This window comes from Topomyia yanbarensis, chromosome 2, assembly GCF_030247195.1.
Source record: "Topomyia yanbarensis strain Yona2022 chromosome 2, ASM3024719v1, whole genome shotgun sequence".
NCBI classification, from domain to species: Eukaryota; Metazoa; Arthropoda; class Insecta; order Diptera; family Culicidae; genus Topomyia; species Topomyia yanbarensis.
This window is the reverse complement of record NC_080671.1, coordinates 319,498,923-319,513,272: the sequence shown is the minus strand read 5'-3', so window position 1 is coordinate 319,513,272 and position 14,350 is coordinate 319,498,923. Positions and strand designations below refer to the sequence as shown.

Genomic DNA, 14,350 nt, shown 5'->3' with positions numbered 1-14,350 from the left:
CTCATCAAGTAGTTGTGAAATGGATAAAAAGTACTCATTGTTAGAAACAAAAAATACCCATTTTTGACAGCTCGAATAACTTTCGAAAATGAACAATTTGAATACATAAAATGGGTAAAAAAATTTTACCGTGTAAATGAGAAAAATAATCTTTTTTTTATTACATACATCGATAAAGCATAATAAAATAAAATTTAAATTTGAAATAAAGAAATATGTTGACAGTCTAGATTTGACACTATCAGAAGCAATTGACATATCGAATTTCACGACAAATGATGCCCTGTCAGAAAAAATGAATACATGTTTTCCCGGTTTTCCAGCAGGGTTATCTTTATTTGACATAAACACCATCCAATGCATAGAAGCCGTGTGGTGTCCGGCGGGCTGAAATCTTTTTGCACTATTTCAACCAAGAATAGAACCTCTGGGAACTGCTCCCATGTCGTAAGAGGCGACTAACAACATGCTAGGAGTTCCTAGGCCGAGGTTTTGTTCCGTACCGAAGACTTAATCTGGGCGGACCTTAAGGTTTTCCATATTACCCTCTTTCCAGTCTGTATTTAGTGAATCACTGACATATACCTTTTCTGATTCGCCTTTCTTGATTGTGTACCAACGTTTTAAGTTTCTTCTGGCGGTTGTATATTAGCCGTAAATGACGAAATCTAATTCTACACTAAGTAACAGAATATATTAATATACCGGCACTTCCACGCCAAGGTTTAACTTCCAAAGCTTTGGCTTAAAAACCGTTTTTAAAAAATGGAAACTTTCATGCAGGAAATTTATTGAATTGGCCTAAGATGGAGCTGTCGAATTTCACAAAAAGCTTTTTATGTTGCAAGTGATCTGTAGTTGTGTTAAATTAGGTATTTTTCTATTATATTTGGAACCGTCTACCGACAAATCTACATTTACGAATACCTCCAAAAGTGACTTCTTGAGGTCTCATGAAGGCCTGACACTAGCTTTATGATACTTTTGCTTTTCTAAACAGTAATAAAAATCTCAACATTCAAGAACTTCACTTTGTCAGAAAATGTAGGGCCATCGGAAGCTAAAACTTCGTAAAATCGCACTCCTGGTCCTTTTTTCAGTGCAGTACTCTACGTCACTCGTTCAAATTTGCACCGCTCTTATGGTAGTCGGTATTTGCTAGTATTACTGTTCTCCCATCCATTCTGGTAGTCAAACGGTGGGATAGCAAAATTCTTACAAGTTTCCTATCTCATGCCTCCACGCGATTCTAAGTCTATTGATGACATTTGGTCCTTAGACCGCAGAATGAGAGGGTGCGAACAGATCTAGTCGAGAAAATATTGCCGTAAAAATGAATAGTTGATCGGAAATTAGCCCCAATACGACTAATCTGACTAGTATCTATGAACACGGCTCAATACGTATTGAAAATTCGCCGCGTCTGTTTTTATGAACCTAATTTAAAGCTCCGTTATTGCTAACAAGCCCGTGCATCAGATTAACAATCCTTTATATTTCCCTTCAGTGTTCGGTATTATCGCTCGTATACTTGTATTCCACAAACAATCCGATATGGAAAATAAGAAATACTTTCCTTGATTTATAACATCTCGCGCTATTTTTGCCAGTATAATATGCTGTCACTTGGTAGTTTTCAAGCCAATAAATATATCGTAGAGAAGAAGTAGCGAGTTCTGTCCAAATACTGTTGCAATAAATAGTGATCCGGCCCATTACGCAGATAAGATTAGCTTTTCCAGGCAATACTCCCACGATCGGCTGTGTGGAGTTCAAATTGTTTTTGTTTAGGGAACATAGTATACTCTCGGTAGCCGGCTGCCCAGAGTTTAAAAATAACCAAAAACTAAACAAGATCATCTCTTTTTCGAGTGATCGTGCACTCGAAGACTAACTAAACAACTACCTAATAAAATATGCTTTACAGGTCGCATCGTTTGCTTGGAGCGAATCCTAGACCTGATACCCTTCCAAACCACCAACTCCGCGACACCTATGGAAGAGTCTGATGAATCGTCGTCCTTCCGTTAAGTAGGTGGAGCATCAACACTTCCTGTCTACCTTATCCTTTATCCTTCCCCGTGAACGATGGAGATGGGGGCGGCCGGCAATGATGGCTATCATGCTGTTGAGGTTTTAATATGGGTCGGATTGGTATGAATTCCTACTTACCACTTCCTAAGCAACTCTTATTAGATAATCAGCAGTCAAACATGATGAAGTCAGTGTGCAATCCGCCAAAATCATCGTCACAACGCAACGCAACGCAACGCAACGCATAAACACCATCCAATGCATAGTTTTTTTTCATTTTGGGTGTTGTCTTGATAGGCCAGATGTAAACAACCACAGTTTTCCTATGTATGGTTGCCTAGTTTACATAAGATTTATTTAAAAAAAAACAAAAAAATCGTTTTTACGTATTACAACGAATTTTTTTGTGAAGTAATTTTATGTTATATATATTAGACCTAAAATTTATCGAATGGAATGGAAAACTATATATAGTTTAATGACCCAATTAATTTAATCGGTTTTTTGAGGTAAAAAGTGTCCCTAAGTGATCTAATCGGTAGATCCGAGGTGAAGTTCGGACTTTTCTTACTTTTCGTTGTGCGCCAAAGAATCAGGGTGCTCATTCGGATATTTCTATTCCGTTTATTCAGCTCGTCATATCTAACAAATGTAAACAAACTGAGTTTATTATGCCAAATAAAAGCTAAGCATTGCTTCTTTATTGTCCACACATAACAGAGAAAAATAATAACTCTTTACATATTAATTTAATCTCAAGTCAAAATGTCAAATACCATATACTTAAAGACGCTGAATCCCTTTGGATAAAGACTCGCCATCCTTATCTTATTCTTATTATTTATCAGCAAGTGTCATTCCAATCGAGCACGAGACCTGTCAAAAGCTCTCAATCCGAAGAAAATCGCTTCGAATCCTTCTGGAACGAGGGCCATTGACAGGTCTCGGGCTCGATTGGAATGACACTGACAGATAAAAGGTAAACAAAACGATTGGCGTGTCGAGACTTTATCCAGAGAGATTCAGCGTCGTTACATATACCAAAGTTCTCGACAAACATACACTGAAAAAAATCCAAACGTTAATTCTATTTACTTCAAACCGCTTAAAATTCATATGAAGAAGAAATGCTATTGTTATCACGTGCACACATACCTACTATGTGTCAACTGTATAAACTATGTATGCACACACATAAGTTATATGTGCATATTGTTATAGAATGGGGTTTTATGTGCCTAATAGTTATGAAATGTGAATGTAAGATTAATATTTCTTATAAATACACACATAAGGTTTAAGTACCAGCAAATAGTGTCTATATGCCTCCGTTAATTGCAAAAATCTATGTGTAAAATCAATAGGCATAACGTTTACTTTCTTTTGAGTGTATGATTACGGCCTAAAAGCCAACTGTCAAAATCCACTTTGAATGGAAATTCCGGATAAACCGTTACGCGCCAATTACAGATGTTTATAGTAACCGAAAGAGAAAAGTTTTCTCTTTCATAAACCGTTGTAAACTGTTTATGGCTAGTAACGGTTTGTCCGGAATTTCCATTCAAAGTGGATTTTGACAGTTGGCTTTTAGGCCGTAATCATATGTTTGTCGAGAGTTTTGCTAATATTTCGCAGATGTGATGTTTTGCGTTGTGATGTTTATCCAAGTCGACTGTAGTTAGCGTCTTTTACCAATGTCAAATCTCATATCTACAATTTCGGTTGCAATAAAGCACATGAAATATATCACAACTACAAGCCCGTCTGTCAAAACGTCACAGTAAAATGTGCCATCTACAAACGGTGTTGCCAAGACCACATATGTAAAAGAACATAATAGCAAAAGTGATCGGCAAAATGTAATAAAATAATAGTTATCAATTACCTCCCTATTATCTTCGCGAAAAACATGTAATATGCTTATACGATCCTGCAATGAGTAAATGCAGACGTGATAATAGAATTAATAGCCTTCTGTGTGCTTTAATTGTTAAATGAATTTAAAAGTTGCAAGGAAATTTTTGCACGCGATTTTCTCCGTTTGACGTTTCTGTTAGATATGATGTAATGAAAACACGCTCTAGATTTTTGGTTGCCAATACCCTCTAAGAACTGTTGGTTTCAAAATCGTCCAATGAAGGACGTTCATTGCACAGTCTATAAAGAACAGTTGCGCAAAGACTGAAGCAAATCTACCTATCGAACACTCAAAATGTCTACCTATCGGACACGAAGAATAACAATGCTCGAATGTGTGGGGAGTATCGTTATTATGTGATTATAATTATGAGAAAAATTCAATGATGTAATATTAACATTATTTCAAACCAGGAATAATGTAAGATATAATTATTAAAAAACCTATTTTAATCCACCTAGCGGTGCAATTGTGCCTTTCTCAATCGTGAATCACGAGAATGTGTGCGTTGTTTATATTCATTAAAAACTTTTAAATGCATATATTACATTTTATTATTATACATCATTCTAAAATTTTGAAAAAGAAAAAACAGCCATGGTAATATTGAACTGAAAAACCTATTTTAATCCACCTAGCGGTGCAATTGTGCCTTTCTCAATCATGAATCACGAGAATGTGTGCGTTGTTTATATTCATTAAAAACTTTTAAATGCATATATTACATTTTATTATTATACCTCACATGACAACTATATACAGGAAAATAAATCATTATTCGAGTTCTAAAATTTTGAAAAAGAAAAAACAGCCACGGTAATATTGAACTGAAAAAAGGTGCGAAATCGGCAAAGTCCCAAAAAGTCGATTTTTATAAAAAAAATGTTTTTCGAGATAACATAAAATCTCGACGTTTCATGCATTTTAAAGATGTTTGGCATCAAAAATACGAATTCGATTTCTGAAATTTCATGGGGTCCCCCCTTTGAAAAAAAATATGAGTTCAGGCTTATATGGGAATTTTATGTGTGACCGGACCGTTCAGTCTATATTTCCGGAACCATACAAGCGATCCGTGCGAAATTTTATAGACATCTGTGGGGATAATATAGCTATCATTTGGGACTAAGTTTGTGAAAATCGACCCAACCATTTCCGAGAAACTGATATGAGTTTGCTAGTTATGAAAGATGGCCGCTTTTCCCGGGCACTTCCGGAACCGTCTATGGTGGTTAATGTAGTCAACGAAAGTTTGGTTGGCCGTCGGTGACCTAGAACAGCAAATTTAAGTTGTTTGAGAGACATTTTAGCGAAATTTTTACCTTTTTTGCTTTCATCGGGGTATTGGTTTGAATCACAATTTGCTATGTGATCGCACGCCACAACCTGTAACTCCGGAACCGGAAGTCGGATCGGGATGAAATTAAATAGACATTTACGGGGACGCAATACCTTTCATTTGAGGCCAAGTTTAGTCGAATCGGTCTAGCCATCTCCGAGAAACCGATGTGACTGTTATTCTGAATTTAGATACTTCCGCCGGGGCTTCCGGAACCGAGGATGGTGGCCAATGTGGCCAAATAGACTTTGAATGGATGTTAATGACCTAATACTACAAATCGAAGCAGTTGTGGTCATATTTTGGAAAAATTTTCCCCTTTACACATTCATTGCAGAATTTATTAAAATCGACATTTTCTGCGTGTTCGTACTTATCACCCTGTAATTCCGGAACCGAAAGTCGGATCCATTAGAAATTCAATAGCAGCCTATGGGAACGTTGCACCTTTCATTTGAGACTAAGTTTGTCAAAATCGGTTCAGCCATCTCTGAGAAAAATGAGTGACATTTTTGGTCACATACACACACACATACACACACACATACATACACACATACATACACACACACAGACATTTGCCGAACTCGACGAACTGAATCGAATGGTATATGTCACTCGGCCCTCCGGGCCTCCGTTAAAAAGTCGGTTTTCAGAGCAATTGCAATACCTTTCTATTGAGAAAGGCAAAAATATATGTGCACTGATATTTAAATTTGGCACTATTTCAAACACCGGAACAGCTCTGGGTAGAGGTAATAATCTTACACCGACAGTGGAAATATGAAGGTATTTCTCATAGTTGAAGTGCAGTTAATATTTTGACAAATTTGTGTATGCATTCCACTTATATATATGTACTTATTCAAATTTATCTTACATTGCAAATTCGACTGTTTTTTGTCACTCCCAAGCGGCAAGTGCCAAAAATCAATGCATTTCGCTCTTAGTTGCGGATCAGTTTGGAACCGGAAAATCTTAAATTCTTTATACGATGTTATTTATCGTACTAATTTTTACAAAATAGAACTAAACACTTAATTTTAAATTTTTAAAAATAAAAGGTTGCCAAAATTTAAAAAAGACCAATGATTGATCCAATGCTGCCAATCCTCTTTATGCAACTCTACCATTAAAAATAGACTTTTCTATGGCTCATGTACGTATACGTTACATGACACAAATACTACTTCACTAGCTGGTGGAAAATAATAAACAAAGACGGCAAAAGCAAATGGGATTGTTTTCAACCAGTAAGCTGCATTGGTGTTCGTGAAACTGGCCGACAAGAACTCAATAGAGCACTCTAGTTAGAGTGTGGCCAAGACGCCATGACGTATCCAAACGAACATGAAATTTGACGTATTTCTATTGTTTATACGTCAAATTCCATGTTCGTATGGATACGTCATGGCCTCTTGGCCAAACTGTAACTAGAGTGCTCTAATTAAAAACTCTGGTTCGTTGGACCAATTCTGACAACGTCCAAATAACCGTTTAACAAACGTCCATCGTTGGACCCGTGTTGAACGATTTTGAAACAATTTTCTGGACGTCGCAGTGGGTACTAGCAAACCCTGTGTTCTGCCTCACCTACACAGGAACGAAAAACTACCTAAAATTGAGTTCCTTTGACTCAATCTCGTGGTATCGTGGGGGAAGTTAAAATTAGGTAAACCGTGTTGAAGGTAGTTTCCATTTAACCATGGCAAAAATTACAACTCATTAATAGGTTTTTATACTCAAATTTAAGTTGAATTTACCTAATTTTGAGTATACCTCAAACAACTCAAAAGTACCTACCTCCACGGAAGACCTCGACTGAGTCGAATCTCTCGTTTTGTTTTTGACAACACTAATAAGTGCGAAAGCGATGCACAGCTCAAAAGTAAGTTAAAAGAACTTATTCTGCAGGTTGTTTTATTTAACCGTGTATATATCATTGGATATTTACAGTGTATGGTATTAAAAATATAAACAAAACAAAATCATTTTGTTATTAATGTCATGGCGTTTCGTGATTTTGGTGGTATTTTTGCAATGATGTCGAATTAATTTTGCTGTTAATTGTACTTTTTATCATGTCACGAAAATTGCTTACTTTGTCAAGTTCATCGTCCAAGAATGATCCCAAAAAACAAACCAGCTTAATGGCTTTTATAGCCAAAAAGAAATCAGATGACAACGAAAGGTAAGGAAATCCGTGAATGTACGATCGTTACAACATACTTTATTCCTCCCATAAAGCAGATCATCCCACGTTTCTTCTACAAACAGTATGTCAGAGGTTGAAAATATGTCCAATTTGGAAATGGAAGCCGATTGCGCCAAAAACTTCACATCAGACGAAACTATACTTCGTTCGCCCAGTATATTTCGACCAAAGTTCCCCAGATCTCATTTTCAGAAAAAACAGCCCAACACGGTTGAAATCCTGTCAAGTGATTCGGACACTTCCCCAGTGAAAGCGCGGTGCAAACCTTCTCGAACATTGCAAGACAACTTCAACCAAGTGAAGGAAGACGATAAATTGGGAAAATCGGCATCAGATCGACCTGACGAGTACGACTTGCTAGTTTCAAAGTACTGCACAGAAGCCACTGCCGTTTCGCTAATGTTAGATCTTGATCTGAAGAACGACTCTCGCTATCAAAAAGCCACGAAAAAATTAGAAGAAAATATGGCTAAAATCAGCCCTAAGAAAAACATTGCTGCTGATGGAAATACTACAAAGACGACAAAGTTCGAGTATAAGGTGCCAAAAGCTGGTTCCATGCTTTTCAGTTTAAAGGAACCGTTGAAGAAACCAATTGATCTTAATGAGACTCCTCCCACTAAAGACGATGATGTGTTTGAAATGAAGAAACCAACAAGTTCAACACCACTTGCTGAGTCGAATTTTGCATTCAAACCTAAACAGATGACTGATTTTCAAACTAGGAATGGCCAGAGTCAGATTCAGTATAATCTTTTTCCATCGCCAATATGTCCCAACAATGGCCATGTACAGCTATCCACCCCAATTGAAAAATCTGAGGCGCTCGAGTCCTGTACGCCGAAGAAATCTTCCGACACTTTGAACTGCCTCAATCAAACGAAAACATTCGCTGTAAAATTTGATTCCGGACTAGATGGATACATGGTTGAAATACTGAATGATCCTCGATTTAAGTCGAAAGAATTATCTGAAGTCGAAATCAAGAAAAATCACCAATATTTGCAAGAAACTAATCGCGTGCTACTAGAAAAGTTCTTTGACATCTTTGCCCAAATACCAGTTAACATTTTCAACTCAATACAGGGCTTTCAACAAGATACATATAGCAAGCTAAAGTCTTTGATTGAAAACACTCGAGGAAAAATCAAAGTTAACGAAAAAGTGCTTGAAAACATCAAGAGTATAAACAAATCATCGTCTGTTATTGGGTCTAGAAAAAGTCACTTAGAAAAGAAAAAAACAAGCCAGACTTTGATGATTACCGAAGAAGCAACCAGAGGCGTTACTTCACCGGACCCTGAAGAACTTGATGATTTCATTGATTGTACTATACCCTCGAAAAAAATCGATGATACTCAATCAAAGCCTAGCGCTTTTGTGTTCAAAAAACCGCTATCTGGGACAGGCAACTTATCAAACAATCAGCAAGCGAGTACGAGCTATCTAAACGCCTCGCGAGAAGATGACGAGGATGATATTGAGAGTATACTGAATAACATTCGGGAGGCAGAACTTATCGACAAAGGTCGTGCCAATCAGCACAATTTGAGTTCCGTAGATTTAGTAACACCGGAGAGTTCATTTCGTCGCACGGAACCTCGGATTACATTCAACCATCAAGAGACCTCACTGAGAAATACGCAATTCATAGAAAATGTGGAGACCCAAGTGGATGAAGACGGTTGGCAGGTGTATGATGCATCTCAGTTTGATGCACCCGACGTGATAAACATTACGGATGCGTCGGAGGGTTTCGATAATGCGGCTAGTTACAATCGGAAACAGTCACTCAGTGATGCTGCTCTGTGTAAACTGCTGGAAGCTGCCGGAGGTGACAGTCAACTTCCAAGTGCATCTAGTAGACAACAAAAGTCGCAATCCCTTGGAAATTTCCACTCGGGAGTCCGCAACGATGGCATAACTGGCGAATTTGATGGAATGAATTATTCTCATTCCGAGCGACTTCAGATAGTGTTCCGAGAAACATTTGGACTGCGATCCTTCCGTCCTAATCAGCTACAGGTCATCAATGCTACCTTATTAGGACATGATTGCTTCGTGCTAATGCCAACTGGAGGTGGAAAATCTCTGTGTTATCAACTTCCAGCGTTACTAACAGAAGGTGTCACGATCGTAGTTAGTCCATTGAAATCACTAATTCTAGATCAAGTGAACAAACTTAGCTCTCTCGATATTCCGGCTGCACATTTGTCTGGAGAGGTGTCGTATGCGGATCAACAGAAAATTTATAATGACATGCAAAGCACACGACCGATATTGAAACTGCTTTATGTGACACCGGAGAAAATTTCTTCATCAGCTCGGTTTCAGAACATTTTGACTGGTTTATATAGAATGAAGCAACTGGCAAGATTTGTTATCGATGAAGCACATTGCGTGTCTGCTTGGGGGCATGATTTTCGTCCCGATTATAAAAAATTGTCAGTCCTAAGAGAGCAATTTCCTTCGGTGAGAATTATCTGTAACCGATTCTTCAAATAACAAATCATGACAACTATTTTCCCTCACTAGGTACCCATCATGGCATTGACAGCAACGGCGAATCCGCGCGTTAGAATCGACGTCTTGAAGCAATTGAATCTGAAGAGCAACACCAAGTGGTTTTTGTGCAGCTTCAATCGACCCAACCTGAAATACATTGTTCGACCGAAGCAGGGGGTAGCAACAAAGGCCGAAATTATTGAGCTGATAAAGAAGAAGTTCCCCCGTGCTACGGGCATTATTTACTGTCTGTCGAAGAAGGACTGTGACCAACTCGCAGCAGAGCTGAGAAATGCCGGTATCAAAGCGAAGAGTTACCATGCAGGTTTATCGGACTCACAGCGCGAATCGACACAGAAGGACTGGATAACAGACAAAATCAAGGTGGTATGCGCTACTGTCGCATTCGGTATGGGAATCGATAAACCGGATGTGCGCTACGTGATCCATCATTCGATGCCCAAGAGCATTGAAGGGTACTATCAAGAGGCAGGAAGAGCAGGACGTGATGGTGATCTTGCCACTTGCATACTATTTTACAATTATTCGGACATGTTGCGTTTTAGAAAAATGATGGATCGTAAGCTTTTTACGCAGGGATTATTTTCAAAGCAATAACGAGAATCTCTATCTCTTTTTAGTTGACTCGATACCGTTTGAGGCCAAACAGGTTCACCTGCACAATCTGTTCCGCATGGTTAACTTTTGCGAAAATGTCACCGACTGTCGACGGACCCAGCAATTGGATTACTTTGCCGAACATTTCACACGTGAACAGTGTTTGGAAAATCGAGTCAGTGCTTGTGACAACTGCTTAATGCAGGGAGAATACAAGACCATTGATGTCACGGAGGATTGTATTGCTATTGCAAAGAGTGTGCGAGACCTTTGCGCTGGTAGAAACCGGTTTACTCTGCTGCATCTGGTAGAAGTATTCAAGGGAAGTGAACAGAAAAAAATTATCGATAATAATCATCACCGTTCACCTTACCATGGTCGACTTAAGAACTGGGATCGAAGCGACATTCAACGATTGATGCACAAGTTAGTGATCGAAGACTACCTGAAGGAAGATCTAATTTTCAGCAACGATATTCCTCAGGCGTATATCAGAATTGGTGGCAAAATAGAAAAACTAATGAATCGAGAAGTGTGTGTTAGTTTCTCAGTCAAAGAGAAAACATCTAACAAACGAATTCAACAGGATGATATTGGAAACGAACCCAAACTCGACAGTCAAGGTAATGCACAACTCAAAGAACTACAGGAGCGATGCTACAATGACCTTTTGGACATTTGTCGGTCGTTGGCCGCGCAAAAGAATGTCACTCTTGCATCTATTATGAATATGCAAGCTCTTAAAGCTATGTCGGAGCGGCTTCCAGAGACACAAGCAGAAATGCTGTCACTTCCACACGTAACAAAGGCCAACTTTGAAAAATACGGTCAGCAGCTTTTAGAAATAACTCAAAACTACGCCGCTGAAAAATTGTGCATAATGTTGGATGCTGATACTGTTGGAAACACAGGTAACGGCAATGATGATAGCGACAGTGATTCCAGTGGAGATGGTACAGATTGGGGACGTTTGGCGCGTGAAGCTTCGGCAAATAGTTCTGCAGGTACCAATAAGCGAAGGCGAAACTGGGGATCTGGTGGCAGAGGCGCCAAACGATTCCGAAGAGGCCGAACGAAATCAAAAACTGGTACTCGTGCTAAAGCAACTGCAAGCCGTGGTGGAGCAGTGGCGAAACGTGGTGGTCGAGGAGCACGGGCAGGAACTTCCACTTTTGGACTACTGCCACTGCCTGGGACTCGGTAGCCGCGATTAGCGTGTAGGTCATTCGTTTTATATTAAACGTACGTTGTATTGTTTTTGTGATCTGTTAGCAATATATCTTAACGTTTACTTATCATTTCTACTTTCAAAATCTGAAAACTTTTATTGTAATTGTAAATTTATTAGCTTACGATACCCTGTTGGTTACATTTGTATACCTTATGTCAGGTCAAGGAAGAATAGAGTTTAACTATTGATTTAATGTTTCAAACAACACATTTAATAAGTAGAGCGATACGATTACCGATTTTCGTGGCTTTCTCAATTGAACCTTAACCAAAGCATTTTCAGCCTTAATTCGATACTATATTTCGTTATTTTATCTACGATAGTCATATTGATAGGGTGCGAAAAACGATAATTTACTTTTGGAAAGGATAATAGTTCAACCCGGTGTTGTATTTAAATCCTTTCTTTTTATTCTTGTTTGCAATGGCAATCATTTGCTGAACATCTTTTCTGTAAGCCGGCGGAAGCATTTCTTCATGAAGTGTACAGCTTATCTCCTGCTTTAAAGTGGCGTCAGCTTTATAGATTCGTTTTCGTATAATATCGACATCCCGGCCGTATTCTTCCTCCAAATCATCCACGGTTGTGGGAGGTGTATCGAATTTGACTATAAAGTACGAACCCGTTCGATGAACCAATCCGTGCTTGCTGGTTTTGAAAGGTAGTGGTCGAGTTCCTAAATTGTCCAGCTTGCGTATTATTCCTCCTTTGTCAAAGATAGCGTTGGCAGTACGCTTCAACACGGATACGAGCTCCGGCTGGAAATTAGATCATTTTAATTCGCTGTTTGTAGGACATAATCTGCTTACCCTTGGCATCTGTCGTAGGATCAAAGCTAATTCGTAGGTGGGCATATCTTGTGGAAAAATATATTCGAAGTGATCAGAAAAACCCTGCAAATAACGTTATGCAAAAACCGCAAAGATTTTTTATTTACTTTATTTGACATGTGGTACAAATTCCATCAAACTCTTTCCAAGCAGAGATGCCAGGTACTTTTTCCAAATGTCTGCAATATAAATTTTAAAAATCTGGGAAGAACAAAAAATGTTAGGAAAGCTGGTGTAACCAAAATCTGTAAATAACTGCAACCAAACTAGAAAATCTGCAAATATCTGCAACCAAACTAGAAAATCTGCAAATATCTGCGTCATCCAAAAAATCTGCAGCTTAAATTAAGTCTGCGAATTTGCAGACTTGTCTGCAAATCTGGCATCTCTGTATCCAAGATCTAAGATCCAAGCACCGTGTTGACGTACAGATGGCGCGATGGTGAAGCAAATGACATACACGCAGAATTTTATTCATGCAACGATCATCATATGCTGCATACACTAAGAAAAATAGTATGGTAACAGTCACCATATGAGGACGTAAATTCGACTTTGCGGGTATAGTGATTATTAGCCGACTACAGCATTAGCTGACTTTAACTATATACATGCTCAAGTGTACTATACAGGTGATCTGTACGATAATAGTAATATTGAACACTCCATTGTAAGTATAACGAATAACCAATATGCATAGTAATATTTACCTGGAAATGTTTGTAAAAACAAAACCAGAAGAGTTGAACCATCGTAGTAAAACTGAACTTGACATTGTTTGAATCACCATTGTATGCGGGTGCTTGAAATAACAATAAATCTAGTCATTCTAACCTGGGACTGTTTGTAATAACTAAAATATCGTGATTTTGACATTTGTTGACTGGTTATTTTGAAATGGACCATCTGGTTGAATTGAAAATGACGCAGCCTAAAATAACCAGAGAGGCGAAGGATTATATAATTAGAGCCAATTTCGGAAAATTTATGAATTTAATATCTTTCCATCATTTCTTTTCTTGATATATTTTCTCATAACTTAATGATACAATATTTGAATTGTTACCTGATCAATTACATGTTGCCAATTTAATGAATGTGTATATGAGGGTCAGCGTTTTGTTCTGCCTTGCGAGTCGCAGGTTTTAGTCCACTATCACTCACTTCGAATAAAGCTAAATGGTGTACACATCCAAGTACCAACTATTTATTTCCAATCAAGTATTGAGGGTCCTCAAGTAAATTAGAAATTATGACCCTCAGCTTCATCTTTCTCGGCCATAACCCTAAATCCACAGAACACCTAAACAAAAAACATTTTGAAACATCCCGCTTTCTCTATATAAAGGATTCTGAAGTATTTACTTACCTGATGCAATATTAATCCAATTAGTCTGTGAAAAATCTAATATTAACCACACTGCGCACGTATGTCACGCATGAATCTTTTCGCTGTAATGGCGGCGTCATGTAGAAATACGAAAATTAAAACGCAAATATTGACAAGATGCATAGTCAGTAGTACTACAAAGCATAGTGGGCTGAAAAACACTATATGCCAATGGTGTTTCCGACAAGAGTCACGTTCACATTAACAATGTATTTAGTTATTATAACATTTGCATTCCCATAACTATTATATAATTTGTCATCGTGACTT

General features: G+C 38.2%; 2 protein-coding genes across 3 annotated transcripts; one reads left to right on the top strand and one right to left on the bottom strand.

Annotated features, from left to right (window-relative positions):
• The first annotated feature begins 7,294 nt into the window (after window positions 1-7,294).
• On the top strand, window positions 7,295-12,086 carry LOC131683737 (recQ-like DNA helicase Blm). Of its 2 annotated transcripts, none has more exons than XM_058965992.1 (4): window positions 7,295-7,482; window positions 7,569-9,978; window positions 10,042-10,591; window positions 10,653-12,086. In XM_058965992.1, exons 1-4 carry the CDS (start codon window positions 7,373-7,375, stop codon window positions 11,831-11,833), a joined length of 4,251 nt encoding a protein of 1,416 aa, XP_058821975.1. In that variant the 5' UTR covers window positions 7,295-7,372; the 3' UTR covers window positions 11,834-12,086. The 2 variants fall into 2 exon arrangements, with proteins under 2 accessions (XP_058821975.1, XP_058821974.1); XM_058965991.1 differs by having other exon boundaries at window positions 7,542-9,978; window positions 10,653-12,084.
• Window positions 12,087-12,135: 49 nt separating this feature from the next.
• Window positions 12,136-12,835, bottom strand: LOC131683738 (small ribosomal subunit protein bS6m). Its single transcript, XM_058965993.1, has 2 exons — window positions 12,670-12,835; window positions 12,136-12,618 (listed from the first exon to the last, which is right to left on the bottom strand). Exons 1-2 carry the CDS (start codon window positions 12,712-12,714, stop codon window positions 12,214-12,216), a joined length of 450 nt encoding a protein of 149 aa, XP_058821976.1. The 5' UTR covers window positions 12,715-12,835; the 3' UTR covers window positions 12,136-12,213.
• Between the last annotated feature and the right edge of the window lie 1,515 nt (window positions 12,836-14,350).

Bases quoted from the DNA above. Each gene is read 5' to 3' on its own strand.
- LOC131683737 (XM_058965991.1), top strand. From the start codon at position 7,373: ATGTCACGAAAATTGCTTACTTTGTCAAGTTCATCGTCCAAGAATGAT. The intron at 7,483-7,541 runs GTAAGGAAATCC...CCCATAAAGCAG, and splicing joins AAATCAGATGACAACGAAAG to ATCATCCCACGTTTCTTCTA. The intron at 9,979-10,041 runs GTGAGAATTATC...TTCCCTCACTAG, and splicing joins TAAGAGAGCAATTTCCTTCG to GTACCCATCATGGCATTGAC.
- LOC131683738 (XM_058965993.1), bottom strand. From the start codon at position 12,714: ATGCCCACCTACGAATTAGCTTTGATCCTACGACAGATGCCAAGG. The intron at 12,619-12,669 runs GTAAGCAGATTA...TCTAATTTCCAG, and splicing joins TCCTACGACAGATGCCAAGG to CCGGAGCTCGTATCCGTGTT.